The following is a 19,008-nucleotide window of genomic DNA, read 5'->3' as shown; positions in this document are numbered from 1 at the left end:
CAATAGCTATTCACCATCGGTAGAGGGGCAGAGGACAGGGTCTGGGGAGGATGGCACTGCTTTCATCTACTACCTTCTTTTTCTTGGGGACTCTGTTCAAAGCTGGCGGATCATTCCATCCATTCTGAGGTCCTGTAACAGAAAATGAAGGTAATTTCCTTTAGGAAAACAAACTGTGTTGAACATAAAATGTCAAGAGTGCTGGACTTGGGAGTCAGGAAGCCCTGGGCTTCAATCCTGCCCCAGATGCTTACTTGCTGCATGACCCTGAGCAAGAAAATTGATCTCTCTAGGTCTTTGTTTCTTCAACTATAAAGAGGTAATCAGACTCCCTAGTCAGCAACAGAGAAACTTCAAGGTTTTCTTTGGTTGTTTTCTCTGAATAGGAATTTGTCATTGAAAATGATAGAATAAAAATAACTAATGGAATTGATACTCAAGACAAGAGAAAAAAAGGGAAAATGGGAGTGATGGGAGAAGAGAAAATATTACCCTGATTTCCAAAAAAAGAAACTCATTTGAAGTCTGCACACAATAATCCAATGAGTTTTAAAACTAGGGAAATCCTCGGATGCAACTTTCAACTAGAAGAGGAACATAATTTACCCAAATTTTAGCAATACTTTTAGTAAAGTATGTCATGCTACTTTTGTATCCTAGCAACATCAAAACTTTATTTAAATATATAAAAACCATTCTAAGCTCTCCAGGTTGTACAACAGCATGAGTATTAGGAGGGCTTTTAGAAGGAGAGGACTTGATCTGTTCTGTTTGTTCCAGGGGAAGGAACTAGGAATAGTGAAAGAAGGTGCCAAGAAGTCAACACTTGCTGAGGATGAGATTGGCCCATGGTGGGATGGCCTTGTGCAGCAGGGGCAGGTCCCCCTCTTTGGATGGAAGATCACTGCATTCCCTTTTGACTCTCAGATCCTATATTTCAAAAAGAATATATGGCTAATATGGAAATATGTTTTGCATAATTTTACATACTGTTTGCTTTCTCAGTGAGCATGAGTGGGGTATGAGGGAAGAAGAGAATTTGGAACTCAAAATTTAAAAAGAAAAAATGCTTAAATAAGTAAAAAATTAGAGTGTTCTTAAAAAAAGCAAATTAAAATAGAGCACTGGCCTTGGAGTCAGGAGTACCTGGGTTCAAATCCAACCTCAGACACATAATAATTACCTAGCTGTGTGGCCTTGGGAAAGCCACTTAATCCCATTTGCCTTGCAGAATCTTAAAAAAAAAAATAAGTAAATTAAAGATGTTTAATTTCTTTATAATTATTCTAATTGGTAACTATAAAGAGAGAAGTTTATGCTTCCTCCTTTATAAAGTTACTAATTATAAATATCTATTCAATATAAATATCTATTCAATATGGGGAGGGGGAGAGACCCCAACAATTCTCACTTCCCCAAGAAAGCCTGTCAGCACAAGCTCGTTCTTTGCAAAATAATAAATGTAATGGAAACTCTTAAAAACAGAATCTAGTTTTGGTACAGCACAGACATATAAAGTTACAGAAAAGATAAATCACTGCTAATCACAAAAAAATTCTATATGTAAATTCAATTGAATCTAAATGGTTTTAAGAATACCACTAAAAATGATTCATTAAAAATAATGAAATTTGATTTTTGCAACTGAGTTGATTGGATCACAGATTTAGACCTGGAAAGGACCTTGAAGGTGATCCTAGAAAATCCTTTCATTTTTAGAAATGAGGAAACTGAGGCCCAGAGTGATTAAACACCTTCCCCTTGGTCATCCAGAGAATGGAAGTCAGGTCCTTTTCACAGGGAGGCTATAAGTATTTAAAAGAGTATTTGCCTTAAGTAAAGAAGAAAAACTGACAATGTCATATAAGACAGGGCAGAAGTAGACTAAAAGATATAAAACAGAAAGAATAATGGAGGGGGGCAGAACCAAGATGGTGACAAGAAAGGATCGAGTCTTAGATGCTCTCTCATAAAACTCATAAGCTAAGGACTCTAACTAAACTTTTAAGAGACAAGAACCCACAAAGGGACCCAGTGCAGCAGTTCTCCTACTCAAGGTAACCTGGAAAAGAGCAGAAAGGCTCTGCTCCCGGGGGTTGGAGGGGCCGCCCGCTGGAGGGGTGGCTGGCCAGAGCGAAAGAATTTCAGCCTCCCAGAGGCTGCCCCAAGGGCACTGGGAGCCTTGGCTCACAGCAGCGGGGGGAGTCTCCTGAGCTACACCCCAGGGAGCACCAGCACAAAGTGGGGGAACAGTGGGAGGACCTCTGCCAGAGCGAGCACATGGAGCCCAGCCCTCAGGGCACACAGTGAGCAGCCCAGATCCAGGAACAGAAGCAGGCGGAGCCAGTAGGCAGGAGCCCCTAGGGCATGAGCCCCTTGAATCTAGGGAGGGGAGTGAAGAGAAAGACTGCAGAGCTCTGTCCTCTGCCCCTTGAACAGGACTCTGGGGCTCTGAACAAATTCAGATCCTGATCACAGTCTAGCCCCCCCGCCCCAGCCCCATGGGGGGGGGGGGGGGGGGGGGGCGCATATGGTCATTCACAGACCAGGACGGAGGACAGAGCCTCATACACACTGAGACCCTTGTGGGAGTGCCCCAAAAGCTCAGGAAGCACCCCAAAACCAGGCTCAGGCTGGGAAAATGAGCAAACAGAGAAAAAAGAGGAGCACCATTGAAAAACACAAATGAGCCCAAGAAGGATCAAAAATACTCAGTTTGAGGATGATGAAGCACAAGCTCCTGCATCTAAAGACTCCAAGAAAAACAGAAACTGGGATCAGGCTATGACAGAGCTCAAAAAAGACTTTGAAAATCAAATGAGGGAGTTAGAAGAAAAACTGGGAAAAGAAATGAGAGAGATGCAGGAAAAACATGAAAATGAAGTCAGCATCTTAGTCAAGGAAATCCAAAAAAATGCTGAAGAAAATAAAATAGCATGCTAAAAACCAGCTTAGGTCAAATGGATAAAACAGTGCAAAAAGTTATTGAGGAGAAGAATGTTTTAAAAAGCAAAATTGGCCAGATGGAAAAAGAGATAAGAAAACTCTCTGAGGAGAACAAATCCTTCAGACAAAGAATAGAACTCAGGGAGATTGATGAATTTACCAGAAATCAGGAATCAATACTTCAAAACCAAAAAAAAATAGAAGAAAATGTGAAATACCTCATTGAAAAAACAACTGACATAGAAAACAGACTTAGGAAAGATAATTTAAAAATTATTGGAATACCTGAAAGTCAAGATCGGGAAAAGAGCCTTGACATCATTTTCAAAGAATTACTACAGGAAAATTACCCTGATATTCTAGAAGCAGATGGCAAAATAGAAATGGAGAGAATCCACTGATCCCCCCCAAGAAAGAGATCCCAAAAAACCAACCCCTAGGAATATTATAGCCAAGTTCCAGAACTCCCAAGGCAAAGAGAAAATATTACAAGCAGCCAGAAGGACACAGTTCAAATATCATGGAGCCACAGTCAGGATCACACAGGACTTAGCAGCAACTACATTGGAAGCTTGTAGGGCTTGGAATACAATATACTGGAAGGCAAAAGAGCTTAGAATGCAGCCAAGAATGAACTACCCAGCAAGGCTGAATGTCCTCTTCCAGGGAAAAAAGATGGACTTTCAATGAACCAGGGGAATTTCAAATGTTCCTTTTGGAATGGCCAGAGCTGAACAGAAGGTTTGATCTTCAGATACAGGACTCAGGTGAAGCATGGAGATTGGGGGAGAAGGAGGAAAATATAAGGGACTTAATGAGGATGAACTGCATGTATTCCTGCATAGAAAAATGACATTGATAATACTCATATGAACCTTCTCAGTTAATAGAGCAGGTAAAGGGAGCTTTTACAGTTGAAGCACAGGAGAAAGCTAAATTCGAAGATAAATTATAGTGTAAAAATGGAGTCAATAAAAAAAGGGAAATGTAATGGGAGAAAGAAAAAGGAGAGGGGGAATAGGCCAAGATATTTCATATAATAAGATTTTTCTTTATTACAATGAGCTATTGCAATGATATGGAAGGGGAGAGGCAAGGGCGAATGAGGGGATCTTTGCTCTCAGCAGAGGTGGCTAGGAGAGGAAACAGCATATATATATATATATATATATATATATATATGCGCTCAATGGGGTATAGACAGCTGGAGTAAGGGGGGGGCAGGGGGAAGGGGTAAAAATGTGAAAAAAGGAGGAGAGGATGGACCATGGGGGGAGAGTGGTCAGATATAATACATTTTCTTTTTTACTTCTTGCAAGGGGCTGGGATTGGATGACCTGTCCGGGACCATAGGGTCAGGTGGATGCTGGGCCTAAGGGGTGGTATGGCGGCTCGGGGCCTCTTGGCCCCAGGACCAGGGATCTGTCTGCTGCGGCACTCAGCTACCCTACAGCAGAGTCAGAGTGAAAGGAGAGAGAAAATATAGTACATGGTAGTGGAGAAATATGAAAGGATGGAGTTGCGATCAGCAATGGCAATGTTGGAAAAATATGTAAATAACTTTTGCTATGGACTTATCATAAAGAATGCAATCCACCCATGACAGAGTTGTTGGTGTTGGAACAAAAACTCAAGCACATTTTTTATTATTATTTGGGGGGGAGGTGCAGGGCAAATGGGGCTGGGTGGCCTGCCTGAGGCCGCATAGCAGGGTGATCATTGGTTGTCTGAGGCCGGATTTGGACCCGGGTGCTCCTGGCTCAAGGGCCAGTGCTCTGTCTGCCACCCAGCCACCCCTACTATTATTACTATTTTATTTTATTTTGGGTCTTTTTCTTTTTGGGGGTTTTTGCAGGGCAGTGGGGTTGGGGTGGCTTGCATGTCACACAGCTGGGTGATTGTTGGGTGTACGGGGCCGGATGTGGGCTCGGGTGCTCCTGGCTCCAGGGCTGGTGCTCTGTCCATTGCGCCACCTGGCCATACCTACAATTATTACTATTTTTTTATTTTAATTTTTTCTCTCCCCTTTACTTTATTGCTCAAGCAAGTCTATATTTATGGGGGGAGGGGGTATTTCATTTACTGTTAAACAAGAATATTTTATTAATGTAAAAAAAATTTGTACAAAATGAGAATATTTAAAAAAAAAGATGTAAAACAAACCAAGCAGACTGGAAATAGATCACCCTCAAAATAATTTCAAAATCCCAATAATTTAGCATTTTTGTCAATAGCATGATTTTTAAAAACATCTTCCCAGTAAAAGGAAAGGGCTACCCTTCAAAATGAGCTTATTTTAGGTAAATGCATACTGAAACTCATTTTAATTAATTAAAAGTGACTTAAGCTTTTATGTATTTCATCAAGTGTCAATTTAACAAATTATAACAAAGAATTCTTGGGGTTTCTGCAAATCTGAGGAAGTACAGGAACTTTATCAGCAGTTTTAGAGAAATAAGATGTGTCAAAGGCAATTAAAGTAAATCCCAGAGGAGATATAACCCTAACAAAAAAAGGTTGGTCATATCCTTTATGACTTGTTTTCTCTTCTGCCTCTCAGCCCCTCACACTCACTTTAGAAAGATAGAGAAGGTAAGCACTGACTTGGGACTTTAGCAAAGGCTTCCATCAATTGCTTTACATACACACACTATCTTGCTCTTACCAAAACTTTGAGCTAAACGAGATAATGCTTATTATTCCCCTTTTAGAGATGAAGAAACTGGTGATGGCCAAGGTTAATGAGAGGCAGGTCTCAGACCCAGGACATCTACTTCCATGTCCAGCACTCCTTCCACTATACCCCACAATGTCTTGAGAAGGAAATTACTGTCTCAAAAAACCCCTTTCCTGAAACATCACCCTGAAATTAATTTTAGAACCTCTACTGAAGAACATGATTGATATATTATTTTTAAAAATCTATAAACAGGAGGTAGTTAGAAAATCTATGGTTATTATAAAAAGTCAATCAGTTTTAGAATTTAATTCATTTAGGAAGTTCAATGCAAAACAAGATTGCTCTGATTTAGGATTTGATCAGCTTGAAAATTCACATGCATTATAGGAAAGTCTGTTCATTAATTTCATCTGATGATCTTAAGATTCCAAAAAGATTACGTTCTACATCCAATTCACCTTCCAACATAGATGCCTGGTCTTGAGTAGACTGATTTTCTGCAAACAAAATGTAAGTCACTCAAATAATATCAAACCTTGAAAAATCACCTCAAAATCTACATATAGAAATGTATTACCTGCCTCTGCCCAATCTCCTCCCAACACCTAGCCCTTTTATATACTTATTAATTGATTTTTTACCATACACTATGAAATGTCTTATAACTGAGAAAATAATTTATTTCTAGATGAAATGAATGCATTTAAGCCATGTCTGCCAATCCAGTCAATCCAAAAATATAATTTTCTCCTGCTCAGCTTCGATTCTCCTAGGAAAGAATGAAATCTCATTTCACTTTGAACCTCATTATTCTCAGCATTAACTGTTTCAAAATTAAGGCTTATTTCCCCCCAGACTGAGGAAGCCCAGTGCTATTTGCTAAGAGATGGTATTCCTTCACCCATCATATTATATCTATAGTATTTTAATTATTTTTTTAAAGGGAATCTTTGCAATAGTTAAAGCAATTCTAAAAGGCATCCTCTGGGGGGGTAGTTACATGGTCCTAATAAATTTTCAGTGTGATAAATGCCACAGCTGAAAATACTGAGATATTAGACACCATAGGACACTGACAATTTACACTGATAGGGAAGCTCTGGGGCTTTGCAGTCATGCCAAACACAAAAATATGACCGAGTAGGCTCTATACATATTCACTAGAGGGTTTTTCCTGACCACCAGCAAGTTCCATGTGCACCTGGGGAATTCTGATTAGAGCATGGGGCCTGAGGAACTGCTACTGCTGGGTTTAAGTTAGGAACTGGGGGGGGGGGGGTTCCTTTTAAGTATTAGAAGAAATCAGAATGTCTATTAGGAGAAAGGAAGTCCAAAACTAATCAACATAAAAGTCACTTGGATTTTGGAGTAGGGTGATGACCACCCAAATTAAGAAATTTTAAGATTTCAGGCTTGCCCCAATTCCAACCTGGACTTTTAAGGCTATTATATTCTCAAGCCAATGGCAGCCAACTTGTGTTCTCAGGTCTGCACTGAGGCTGGCACTGAGCCCTGCCCAACATCCCAGCACTCAGCAGGATGGGGTGGGACCACTCAATCACACCTGTGGTTTCATCAGCAAGGACAGAAATTACTCCAGCTGATTCAGATCATCCACCCATCTGTTCATGGGGTCTGAGAAACCAAGGATTGACCCAAAATCATACAACTATTAGCTAATCACAAGTGGGACTTTGAACCTAGGTTTTCCTGACTGTAAGGATCATTCTTTTTCTACTCTCTGGTGCTGCTTTTAATTAAGTCTATTACATAACAAAATCCTCTTTTATGGAGTCTTAAGTAAAATCTCACTCACCTGTGTACACCTACACACTTGTATAAACATCCCCCCTCGCCCCCACATTCTCCTAAGGGACAACAGAGAATACCTCTCGATTGGGTAATAAATCTGAGTGGCATATACCTCAATGAAGGAGACATTGCTGAGTGATGTCACTGAAAATGGCAAGGGGAGCAAAAAATAATTTAACTTCTTGCCCCTTCCCTGGACAAGCATGTTGGGGAATAGGAGAGAAAGTACAGCCAGTGCTAATGAGGATAGCTAAAGACATAGTGTTGTCTGAGGGAGAGAATAAGGTCTCCAAGGGCAGTTTATCAACTATGGACTGAGGAGTTCCCAAAGGCAATCTGAACCCTATGTCCTAGACAATCCAGGTCTGCATAAGGAGGGTGACTTTTCTAGAAGGAGGCTGCACTCATTCCATTACTGTCTGCTGAAATACTGCCCAACCTTCAAGGACTGGCTCAAGGATGGCTGCTGCGAAATTTGGGACTGAAATGCAGGTTAGTGACATGTCACTTAAAGCACTGCTACCCTGTTCAATCAGAGGGAAGTCTGTTGTTGCTGTTCAGTGGCATCCGACTCTTTGTGAGTCCATCTGTTATTTTCTTGCCAGGGTTGCTGGAGTGCTTTGCCATTTCTTACTCCAGCTTACAGATGAGGAAACTGAGGTCAACAGGGCAGCTGGGTGGCACAGAGAATAGAATGGCAATCCGAGGTCAAATATGGCCTCAGTCACTTCCTAGCTCTGTGACCCTGGGCAGGTCAAATCCTGACTGCCTTCATTTCTTCATCTATAAAATGAGTTGGAGAAGGAAATGGCACACCACTCTACTGTCTCAGCCAAGAAAACCCTAATTGGGTTCATGAAGCATCAGACAGAACTGAAAAACTGAACTTAAAAACTGCCCTGGCCTCCTGAGTTGTCTCATCTTTCCTTGAGCAGAGGGACCACAGCTTTGAGTCTTCAACACTGGTTTAATAAATATTTGTTGATTGCCACCTGTCCAAATAACACCCGCTAGAGAATGGAAGATGCTAGTTTAGAAAATGGCAAATGCCATCCTGGAGCCAAGAGCTGACACAACCACAATGCTCACAATCCTGCCCACGGACTCAAGTCACCAGAGTGGCTTCAGAGTCCTTCGTGGATGCCTGCACAAAGTGCTTCAGAGTGCTGTTAGTGAAACAGAGAAAGGTTAGACACTGGGTTACCATGCAACAAGGCCTGCATGCAAGCCAAGGCCCGGAAAGGTCAACTTTTTTGGGTCAGTCCCTTTTGGTTGCAGAAAGGCAGGCTAGCTGGCACTCCGTCAAACATACCCCCAAAGCACACACCTCAACTTTTTGAAATTTAATCTGAAGTGGCCTTAGAATACTGTGCGCTGCTACACAATTTGTGGAGTTCTATCAAAGCATAAAATGCCTTTGAGTACTAGATTAATTCAAATTCCACTTGGTAGTCACGATCTCGTAGTCCATGCTACCTTTCACTCTAGAGATTTCACTTTTTCCTCATAACTAAAAATAAAGCCAAAATTTAAATTATGTATTAAATATTTTGTTAACTTTTTAAATGCATTCCTCTCTCCTCTCCCTCAAAATGCCCGAGTTTTTCAAAGAATATCTTTATGCATATATTCAACTTCTGAAAGTTAATTCATGTAATATGTGTATACTTTTGGTGCTAAATTAATGAAAACTCTTAGGAGAAGTGGGATTTTAGAAACAATTTTCCATAAAACCTTCCAAATTAATTACCTCAGAAATTGAGGTCATTTAGCTCCATGTTCATTTAATCAAATTACTGTGCCAAAACATTTCCTTGAAATAAACCGGAAAACTGATGTATGAGAGATGTTGCTCTGACCAAGGCACGGAAGTCAGTCCTCCCCCTCTAATCCCCAGGGACTAGTGCAGCAGTCATTCAATCTGCCACACAATGTCGAGTTCCAAACACACCTGACACTGACTGAGCACTGGCTCACTGCTACCTGTCCCCTTCCTTTTTCTTAGTACAATTTGCATTGGAGGGTGGGGGGGTGGGGGTGGGAGGAAGAGAGTTTTGGGTTGGGCAGAGAAATCCCTTGCTCATGAGGCAGAGAACCAAGGTTCCCACCTTTTAATGGGCTTTCCTCCCTGCGCTACCTCACATAGGCAAGGCTGGAATCTCTTGTCTTCAGTCTGCCCATCTGTAAAAGGAGGGAGTTCAGATTGGTTGCCCCATTTATACCTTTCCCAGACAGGTCATCCAATTCTATGGAGATGGGCAGGTTGGTGAACAGAGTGCCCTCCAGGAAGCCCTGAGGTGAAGCTCTCCTGTAATCTTTGCCACCTCTCAGGACCCAACTGGGGGCCAATCAGCACCAGGGAGAAGAACTTCCTTCATCCAGGACTTCCCTAAGTCTGGGAACATTCAGGTCCATTTCTTATCCCTCTTTTTATAAAGGCACCTACTCACAAGTCCATGAGCTTCATATGCAAGGGCATAAAAACCCTGGAAATGAAACATCTGATGATCTCTGGTACAACTTGCTTCAGTTAAGAACTGAACTAAAACAGAGTCCCCGGTCACTGGAGGTGGGACTGACCCAGCCAAGAATGGGCCACTATAGCTCTGATACCCTCTATGATGCCTTTGGGGTCACCCATTTAAAATTAGGGTTTCTACAGAGAAGATCTTGTTTTGAGAAATGAGATTGAATAAACCCTGAAAACCTGTGCACAAATCCTCACATTCAACTACAGTTAAAAAAACAAGTTAGAAACCAGCCCCCCGCCCCCCAGTCAACAAAACTAAACCGGGGGAGGGGGAAGGCAGGCAAACCAAGCGCAGACCTGTTCTTTGGGATGCAGGCAGCTCACTGGTAGCAGGCAGTGTACCTGTGGATCCAGGAGGCAGGACATAAGCAGTAGAGGACGGTGGAGCACCTGGCCCGCCATGCTGGAAGGACGCTCCAGAAGGGGGAGGAGGGAAAGCAGACAGAGAGCTGGGAGTACTTGTAGAGGCCTGGTGCTGGGCTGCATAGACTGGAGACTGCCCAGAATGGGAAGAAGCAGAGGGCATGTAAGGAGGATTAGGGTAAGCATTTGAGACAGGAAGAGGGGTGGGCTGCTGTGGCTGATACATTGCTGGACCCCCTGTTCCGAAAGTATACTGTTGAGTTGGTTGATATGCTACATGAAAAAGGAAGAAAGAGAGATTTATTACCTACCAGTTCATACAAAAAAGCCAACACTATAATAAAAAAAGTTTATTTCTTCTCTAGTAATAACCTTCACACTTCTCTCTTTCATAAGACTGTAATATCACTATAAAAGTAACGTGTGGCTTAAGTTTTAAAAACAGATCTTCGAATATCCTTTTTTTTAAAAGTCATTTAAATACAAAATTTGAAAGCTGCAGCTTTTAAGTTCTTCTTGGTTATAAAAAAAATCTAATTACTAGTCCTGAGAACTGCAAGAAGCTTATCTTTTCCTGTTTTGAAGGAACAAAAATGACTATAGAGGTATCACTTGATCTCCAGATGATACTATGGAGATAGAACATATCTTTCCACTAAAAAGCTAAGGGTGGGCTTGGCTTGCCTCACCTCTCTTTCATAAGGAGGGACTCTGATAGACGATTAGCATCATAGCAGCTACAGCTGCTAAAGAGCATCCCTCCAAAACACAAGAGAATAATCACTTCCTTTAGGTGTGAGCAGCCATGGTTCTGGGTGAAGGGCAACTCTCTTTTGTTGACAACTGACAAAGCAGTTGGTAAGATTAAATTTTACACAGAGGGCTGATTTTGAAACAAGAGCAACAACAAAAACCTGACATTCCATTAGCTTTCATTTTGTTTTCAGTTTTGATTAGGGGAATAAACTAATTGAGAATTAGCAAACAGTCTCAACTCCTTTATTCTCTATAAACTGGAATATACTTCCTGATGTCTCTATATCGAAGTACATTGTGAACAATGGCCTTGGGTAGGGAGGCTCTAAGGGTAGGTGTGAAATACTAATGGAGAGCTTGGTTGAAAAGGGACTAGATAAATTCTTGTTTATATCCATTCCATTTAGGAAAACTAAATAAATGACATAACTAGACAATCTCCTTTTAGGGGCTTACATTAATTTCTTACTTTCAGTGAGTTTTCTTCCTTCTGAATTCTTTTATTGTTTTTTGTTTGCAAGGTATTGGGGTTAAGTGACTTGCCCAAGGTCACACAGCTAGGCAATTATTAAATTTCTGAGGATGCATTTGAACACAGGTCCTGACTCCAAGGCCAATGCTCTGTCCACTGCACCAATGAGCTTGCCCTTCCTTTTGGATTTTTAAGTCCCTTTTGCCTTGACTCTCTCTGACATTCTTCCTTCCAAAATCCCCTTCCCTAATTTCCTTTTGGTACTTGTTCCTTGTTTCTGCCATTATCCTAGAATGTGAATACCATTCTAAGAGTAGCCACTTCTAAGAAATGAAAGTTGCTCTTTCAGTGTGCTTATCTCCCTGGAATAATCAAGCACAATTTTTCCTGATGGAAAGGAACAGGGGCTATAATACAGGATCTGTAGGCTACCATAACACTTCTGAGTACTTCCTGAACTAGGTTAAAATGTAACTGGGAAATTTTTAACAAAATATATTAAAATACTATTAAAACAAAGATAGCATTGCATTTTAAATCTAACTCTATATTACGTCCACCAATTTGCTCCCTAAGTCCAGACTAATGATCCCTGTTTCTAGTTGAGTTTAAGACCACTACTAGAAAAATGTTTCTTGTTTCAAAACTAATGGATTAGGGGAGGCTAGGTGGCATAGTGGATAAAGCACTGGCCCTGGAGTCAGGAGTACCTGGATTCAAATCCAGTCTCAGACACTTAATAATTACCTAGCTGTGTGGCCTTGGGTAAGCCACTTAACCCCATTTGTCTTGCAAAAACCTAAAAAAAAAAAAAAAAAAAAAAAAAAACAACTAATGGATCGCTAGATTGCTATCAAGGGATCCTTTAGGGCTCAGAAAAAAACTCTTCCCACAGGACCCCATCTCGACCTATCACTTGGGGTGCTCTAATCCCTGAGAAGTTGATTGAATGTGACTAGTTTTCAGGAAATAAGTATTCAGTGGATGGATAAGTCTTTTCTACGCTTGACAAGACAAGACTAGATAACTTTGGAGCATCGAGGAGAGTAGGCACTGGGAAAAGGGGATTTCAAGCATCATTACTTACTCGGTGGCTGTGGATAAGATGATACCTGTGCAAACACGTGGCCAGAGGAGGTGGGTTGTGGAATTGCCATGTTAGGATTGCTAGGTCCTGACATAATGAAACCTGGAGGTGGAGGATTTTCTCCCTGGGAAACAAGAGAAAAGTTGGATTTGGCAACAAGGACATTATGAGACCATAATGTTTCTGATTTGGGGCATTAGGTTCATGTCAATATAGATCTTCCATTAGCAAAAGCACCACTATGTTATTGCCCATACCACCTCCTGCTTTGTCCCATGGGATTCGGGAGCCAGGCATTCTAAGCAATTTCAACATGAAAATTCAAGTGACAGTTTCAGTGAAGGCAACTAGAAGCTCAGAGTAAATCATAGCATCATGAAACGCAAGAAGAGCAGCAACATCTGTCCAAGATGTCAGTGATACTGGCAGAAAGCCAATAATAGTTTCTATTTCTGGTTCTCTAGGCATTACTCCCAACACAAGGGAGAAATTTAAATGCTCCAAAAGCAACTTTTGCTTCCCTTGAATTTTAAGCATCACTGTTCAAAAGAGAACTTAGTGAGGGTTGGCACTATTCAAAGCCCAGCTACCATTTTTTTTCCAATCTGACTGGGTGGTAGGTAGGGCCCAGAACTTCAGTGAGACTTTTTCAGGGAGAGAAAAGGGTTAGGAGGAAAGGAAACAGACCGTATTAAACATCAAGTCCCAAGCTCCTAAAAGCATTAAATGCAACCAGCAGGCAAAGTGGGGACAAAGGAGGAGCCCGGCTGAGGCAAGGAGCTCTCCGGGGGAAGAATAAAGCTTATACCTGTGTGCCAGAGGGAGAGGCTGCAGGTGGATGGCTGGGAAGGGCAGTAGGAGTTTTGTTACTCCAAGTAGTGACAGTAGGGGCAATTCTAACCTGAATTAAACAAAGAAACACCAATCACAGAAAATAAAAAAAACGGAAAAAACCTAAAGGGCATTCAATAGCCAGAGGCAAAGCGGAACTGCATGGAGGAAAGCCCAATCAGAGTGCAGCTGGGAGGCGCAAGACAAAATTAAAAGGAACAAAAAAACAAGTGGCAAAATCGAAGTCCAAGCACATTGAAAAACGGCTGCCCACAGACATAGGGAAAAGCAAGATCCTGAAGGTAAGGGAGCATCTGGATAAAGAAAACTGCCTGGGAGAGTCAGAGGAGCATTAGAGGAACAGAACTCAGGTCTGGACAAGTAGGTCTGTAAACACTTCTTTAAAGCCTCTTTTTAAAAAATGGAGAAAAGTGCAGTAAAGTGGTGTAACCACCACCCTAAAATTCAAATCAAGGGTTTGGGAGGAAGCCAAGTGATCCCTAATCCAACCCCTTCAATTTACATGTGAGGAAACTGATGACCAGAGATCTACATATCTTACCTGAGACTATCAGAGACTAGACCAGAGCCCCAGGTCTCTCAGACCCAAGAAGGGGCTCCTTTGGACTCCAGGGCCTCTCCTAAGTTTATCCAACACAAGCTCAATCAAAAAAGGAAGATTAATTTTTCTTTTTAAAAATTAAAGTACAAGCACAAAACACTACAGAGATAAAGGAAGGCAAATAATTGGGGAGTGATCACTGCTCATGAATGAATTATAGTAAGATAATAAAAATGACAATAATATATAAATTAATGCTGATTTAGGATTATATGAAAATATCTAGGAGATCTTTAAGAAACCTAAACAAAAATACTTCATTTGAAGGTATAAAAATAGAGAATCTAAAGGGAAATAATGAGAAATTACAATGAGGGCACAGTCCCCAATGTATCATTTATCAGACTGCAAAAGAAATGTGAGATGTGCCATTTTAGAGAATTCACCTCAAATAATCAGACTATTTGTGCTCAACTTGTGGTAGAGCCTTCCAAGTTCATATTGGTCTGATCAGTCACAGCAGGACACCTGTACCTTGATTCCAATACAGTGATGTTTCTTTGGTCCTCTTTGAGAATGAAGAATTAACCATATTAAGAGGTAGTCATAAAGCTATGTAGTAGAGATTATGAAATCTATGAAATAGAAAAGCAAGGCAGTGGAACAGAATAAAGAAGCAACTGAAAGTGGAAGCCACTCACTGTTTTATAAATCCAAGAATTACCTGAAACAAATTACCAGGGAAAGGCCTCCCTTCTTGACAGGAATTACTAGAAAAAAACTAGAAAGCAGTTTGGCAGAAATTAGGCTTAGATTAATGTATTGTACCACATACAAGGTCAAAATCAAAGCTCAAAATGGATACACAACCTAAATGTAAAAAGTCACATCAGGAAAAAATGTATTCTTAAAGCTTAAGTATCCATCCAGAGTTTTATGTGGTGTGAGATTTAAATCTAATTCCGGCCAGAAAGCAGTCCACTTTTTTTCAGTTGAAGAGCAAGCCCTTACCCAAGAGACTGGAGTCTTAGAACTTAAAAATACTATTCTAACATGTTCTCTTGCACCACTGATCAATTTTTTTTACTTTTTTTAACCAATATGAAAATTCTGATAATCACTGCTTTTTAATAAGTTTGAGATTGATTATTACTAAATCTCATTCCTTCCTTTTTTTCCCATTATTTCTTTTGAGATTCTTGATCTGTTCTTCCAGATGACCATTTCCCCCCCCCCCCCCCAGTTCTGTAAAGCAATACTTTTGCAGTCTGACAGGTGGTACTGGAGGAAGCAAAGTAATTTAGATATTACAGTCATTTTTACTAAATTGGGATGGCCTAGACATCAGCAATTACTATTTCTCCAATCAATATGGTCTGATTTCATTTCTACAAAGAGTGTTTTATGGTTGTTTCCATAAAGTTCCTGTCTATCTTGCTAGATAGGTGGCTCTCGAATATTTTACATTTCTTTGGTTGTTTTGAATGAAATTTCTCTATCCTTTCCTATTGGTTTTCTTTTTGGGGCCAGGCAGAATACAAAGGAATGCTAATAACTTATTTGGATTTATTTTATGTGCTACAACTTTGATGGAATTATTCTTTTAATTGATTTTTTTTAAATTTGGCCAATCTGGATACAATGGATAAGACCATCAAATCTTCTGCAAAAGGTCACAGTTGTGTTACCTCTTTTTTCTATGGTGATTCCCTCAATTTCTTTATATTATTATATTGTTCTATCTGTTATTTCTAGAATAATATCAAATAGTAGTGTTGATAATGGGCATCGTGCTATACCTGTCATCTTCTCAGAAAGATCTTTATCTCCATTACATATAATGCTGGTTCTTAACTTAAGACAACTCTTACATATTTTTGTCACAGTTTGTAAGAACCCTTTTTTTTTGCCAATTTTTCCAGTTTTATATCATATTTGAATTAATTGTTCTTTCAATGTTTGATATCACATTTGAAATAAATGGGGATGATGACCAACCTTGATGGACTTGCTCATTCCATCAGTGCAAAAATCAGGGACAATTTTGGGCTATCTGCAATGGAGTATATACCATCTATATCTAGAGAAAGGATTGTGGAGTTTGAACAAAGACCAAAGACTATTACCTTCAATTTAGAAAAAAACTTATCTTATTATGTAATCTTGCTATCTCTTATCCTTTATTTTTCTTCCTTAAGGATATGATTTCTCTCTCATTACATTCAACTGAAATCAATGTATGCCATGGAAACAATGTAAAGACTAACAGAATGCCTTCTGTGGGGGTGGGGAAAGGGAAGGAACAATAGAGGAAAAATTCTAAAAACTCAAAATAAATAAAATCTTTCTTTAAAAAAAAGGGGGGGGGAGCGGTGGCTAGGTGGAGCAGTGGATAGAGCAACAGCCCTGGAGTCAGGAGTACCTGAGTTCAAATCAGGTCTCAGACACTCAATAATGACCTAGCTGTGTGGCCTTGGGCAAGCCACTTAACCCCATTTGCCTTGCAAAAACGTTTAAAAAAAAGAAAGAAAGAAATGTTCTTTGAATTTATGTCACACATAAATCCTAAGGTTCTGGGTTTCCCCTCCCTTTCGGAGGTAATTTATGGCTTGTTCAATTTATTTTTCTCAGACTGGGTTGTTTAAATTCTCTATTTTTTCTGTTAATCTGATCATTATATATTTTTATCTGTATCTATCCAATTCAACTACATTATTGGTTTTGTTGCCATTTACCTGGTTTCAAAACAGTTTGTGAATTTTCATTTCAGCTTCAATTGTTCCTAATTCTCCTTTTTTTTTTTTACATTTTTTTTTTTAGTTTTTGCAAGGCAAATATGGGGTTAAGTGGCTTGCCCAAGGCCACACAGCTAGGTAATGAGTAAGTGTCTGAGGGCTGGATTTGAACTCAGGTCCTCCTGACTCCAAAGCCAGTGCTCTATCCACTGCGCCACCTAGCCACCCCATCCTTTTACATTTTTGATCCAATTTGATTTTCCTCTTTTATTTTGATCAGAGTAGTTAGCAATTGCTTAATTATTTTATTAACCTCCCTCCATAATCACTCCGTCAGCTCCTAATTTTATCAATTTGAATCTTGTTTCAGTTATTTTGCCATATTAGGGGGGCTATGTACTTTATTAACCTCTATGAGTCTCAGTTTCCTCATCCATAAAGCAAAAGCATTAAACTTGATCGTACCTCTCAAGTCCTTCCAGCTCTAAGTTTGTGATTCCACAGTGGAGGGACTAAACCAGGTGATTGGAGGCTCCTGACAACTTTTTTTGCTTTCTATTTTGTTCATCTCTTCTTTGATTTTCAGGATTTCTATTTCTTTGTGTTTAGTTGGAATTTTTGGATCTCTTGGTTTTCTAGGCTTTTTTAAGTTGCATGACAAATTTATTGACCTGGGTTTTTGTTGTTGTTATAGCTGATATATTTAAAAGCTAAACATTCCAAAAATTCTGATATAGTCTTATTGTTGTCATTATCTTTAATAAAATTATTTTGTTTCTATGATTTATTCTATGATTCTTTAGGATTAAGTTATTTAATCTCCAACTAACTTTAATCTTTTCTTCAAAGGTCCTTTTTATAGAATAAAACTTTTATTGTACTATGGCCAGTAAAGGATGTGTCCCTCAAGACATGGTTAACTTTCGTAAAGATGCCATGTCCTGCTCAGAAATATATAAATTTCTTCGTACCCATTCAGTATTATATCCAATGTTTCTAAATTTCTGTTCAGGTCCTTCTTTCTTATTTGTTTTTTTCTTAATTTTGTTTAAATGTAAGAGATACCTTGGGATCCCCATTATTATAATTTTAATCTCTAATTCTCCCTGCAATTTGGTTAATTTTTTCTTTGAGGATATAAATATTAAGATATTCAATACATATTTATCAGGGATCAATGCTGGTTTATTACTAGGATAGCTTTGAGAATACTGTAGTTTTCCCCAAATACTGTATTTGTCTTTATTGTGCCTAGTTTCAATGTCACCTTGTCTGAAATGATAATTGCTACCCTTTGCTTTTTTTGGGTCCCCTGAAATGTAAGAGATTTTACCCCCTCCCCTCACCTCCTTATTCTGAGGGAATCTCTGCATTTCCAGTATGCCACTTGTAAACAACATAATGTTGGATCTCACTTTCTAATTCACTCTTTTCTCTTCCATTTTAAAGGTGAATTCATCACATTCCCTTTGAGTTAAGATCATTGTATATTTTCCTCTATACTATTTTTCTGTTCTTTTTCCTCTTTGCTTAGCTTTCCAAAGGAAAAAAAAATGGTGAAAGAAAATTAGTTTTCTTAACACTAGTAATCTATATTTTCAAGGATCTGTTTTTACTTCTATGTTTCTCTTCTCTTCCCTTTTTCCAATTCATAACAGGTTTTTATTTTGAACATGATTTGAGATGACTAGAAATATAATGGTAATAATGTCCAGCAAACCTGTCTGAAAATGAAATGATGGGGGGTTTTTACACAAAGTTAGCAATGCTGTCATTAAAAATGACAACTTTCTTGTAAGACTGCATGGTAGGGGGCAGCTAGGTGGCGCAGTGGATAAAGCACTGGCCCTGGAGTCAGCAGTACCTGGGTTCGAATCCAGTCTCAGACACTTAATAATTACCTAGCTGTGTGGCCTTGGGCAAGCCACTTAACCCCATATTTGCCTTGCAAAAAAAAAAAAAAAAAAGACTGCATGGCAATTAAAGTGCCACTCAGCTTTTAGATTATATTCTTAAGCTATTTTTGAAAAAGTATACACAATCCAAGAATGTGGGAAAATCAAAATTCTCTATGAGCAAAAAAAAACAAAAACAAAAACAAACTTCTAGAAAGAGAATGAAGACCATTTTGGAACTAGGAGAATCTTAAATGTACATTTCCATAAGGATAAGAGCAGTGACAAATTATGACAGGTGGTGCAGTGATTGAGAACTGGATGTGCAATCAAGAAGAC

The 19,008-nt window shown here is 39.6% G+C and overlaps 1 protein-coding gene across 9 annotated transcripts in view; it reads right to left on the bottom strand.

Moving 5' to 3' along the window:
- Positions 1–19,008, bottom strand: part of SEC31A (SEC31 homolog A, COPII coat complex component) — an 86,290-nt gene that overhangs the window by 11,944 nt on the left and 55,338 nt on the right. Inside the window, exons 21-25 of one of the 9 annotated variants that reach the window (XM_074228509.1) lie at positions 13,455–13,547; positions 12,647–12,770; positions 10,266–10,604; positions 6,085–6,123; positions 74–132 (exon numbers count right to left, since the gene is read on the bottom strand). In XM_074228509.1, coding sequence (XP_074084610.1) covers positions 74–132; positions 6,085–6,123; positions 10,266–10,604; positions 12,647–12,770; positions 13,455–13,547 — 654 coding nt within the window. The remainder of the gene's footprint in view (positions 1–73; positions 133–6,084; positions 6,124–10,265; positions 10,605–12,646; positions 12,771–13,454; positions 13,548–19,008) is intronic. The other 8 variants (XM_074228511.1, XM_074228510.1, XM_074228512.1 and 5 more) reach the window with 8 other exon arrangements.

The sequence above is a fragment of the Macrotis lagotis genome, chromosome 3 (genome assembly GCF_037893015.1).
Source record: "Macrotis lagotis isolate mMagLag1 chromosome 3, bilby.v1.9.chrom.fasta, whole genome shotgun sequence".
In the NCBI taxonomy this organism is placed as follows: domain Eukaryota; kingdom Metazoa; phylum Chordata; class Mammalia; order Peramelemorphia; family Peramelidae; genus Macrotis; species Macrotis lagotis.
The sequence above is the reverse complement of the archived record's forward strand: the minus strand, read 5'-3'. Positions and strand labels throughout refer to the sequence as shown.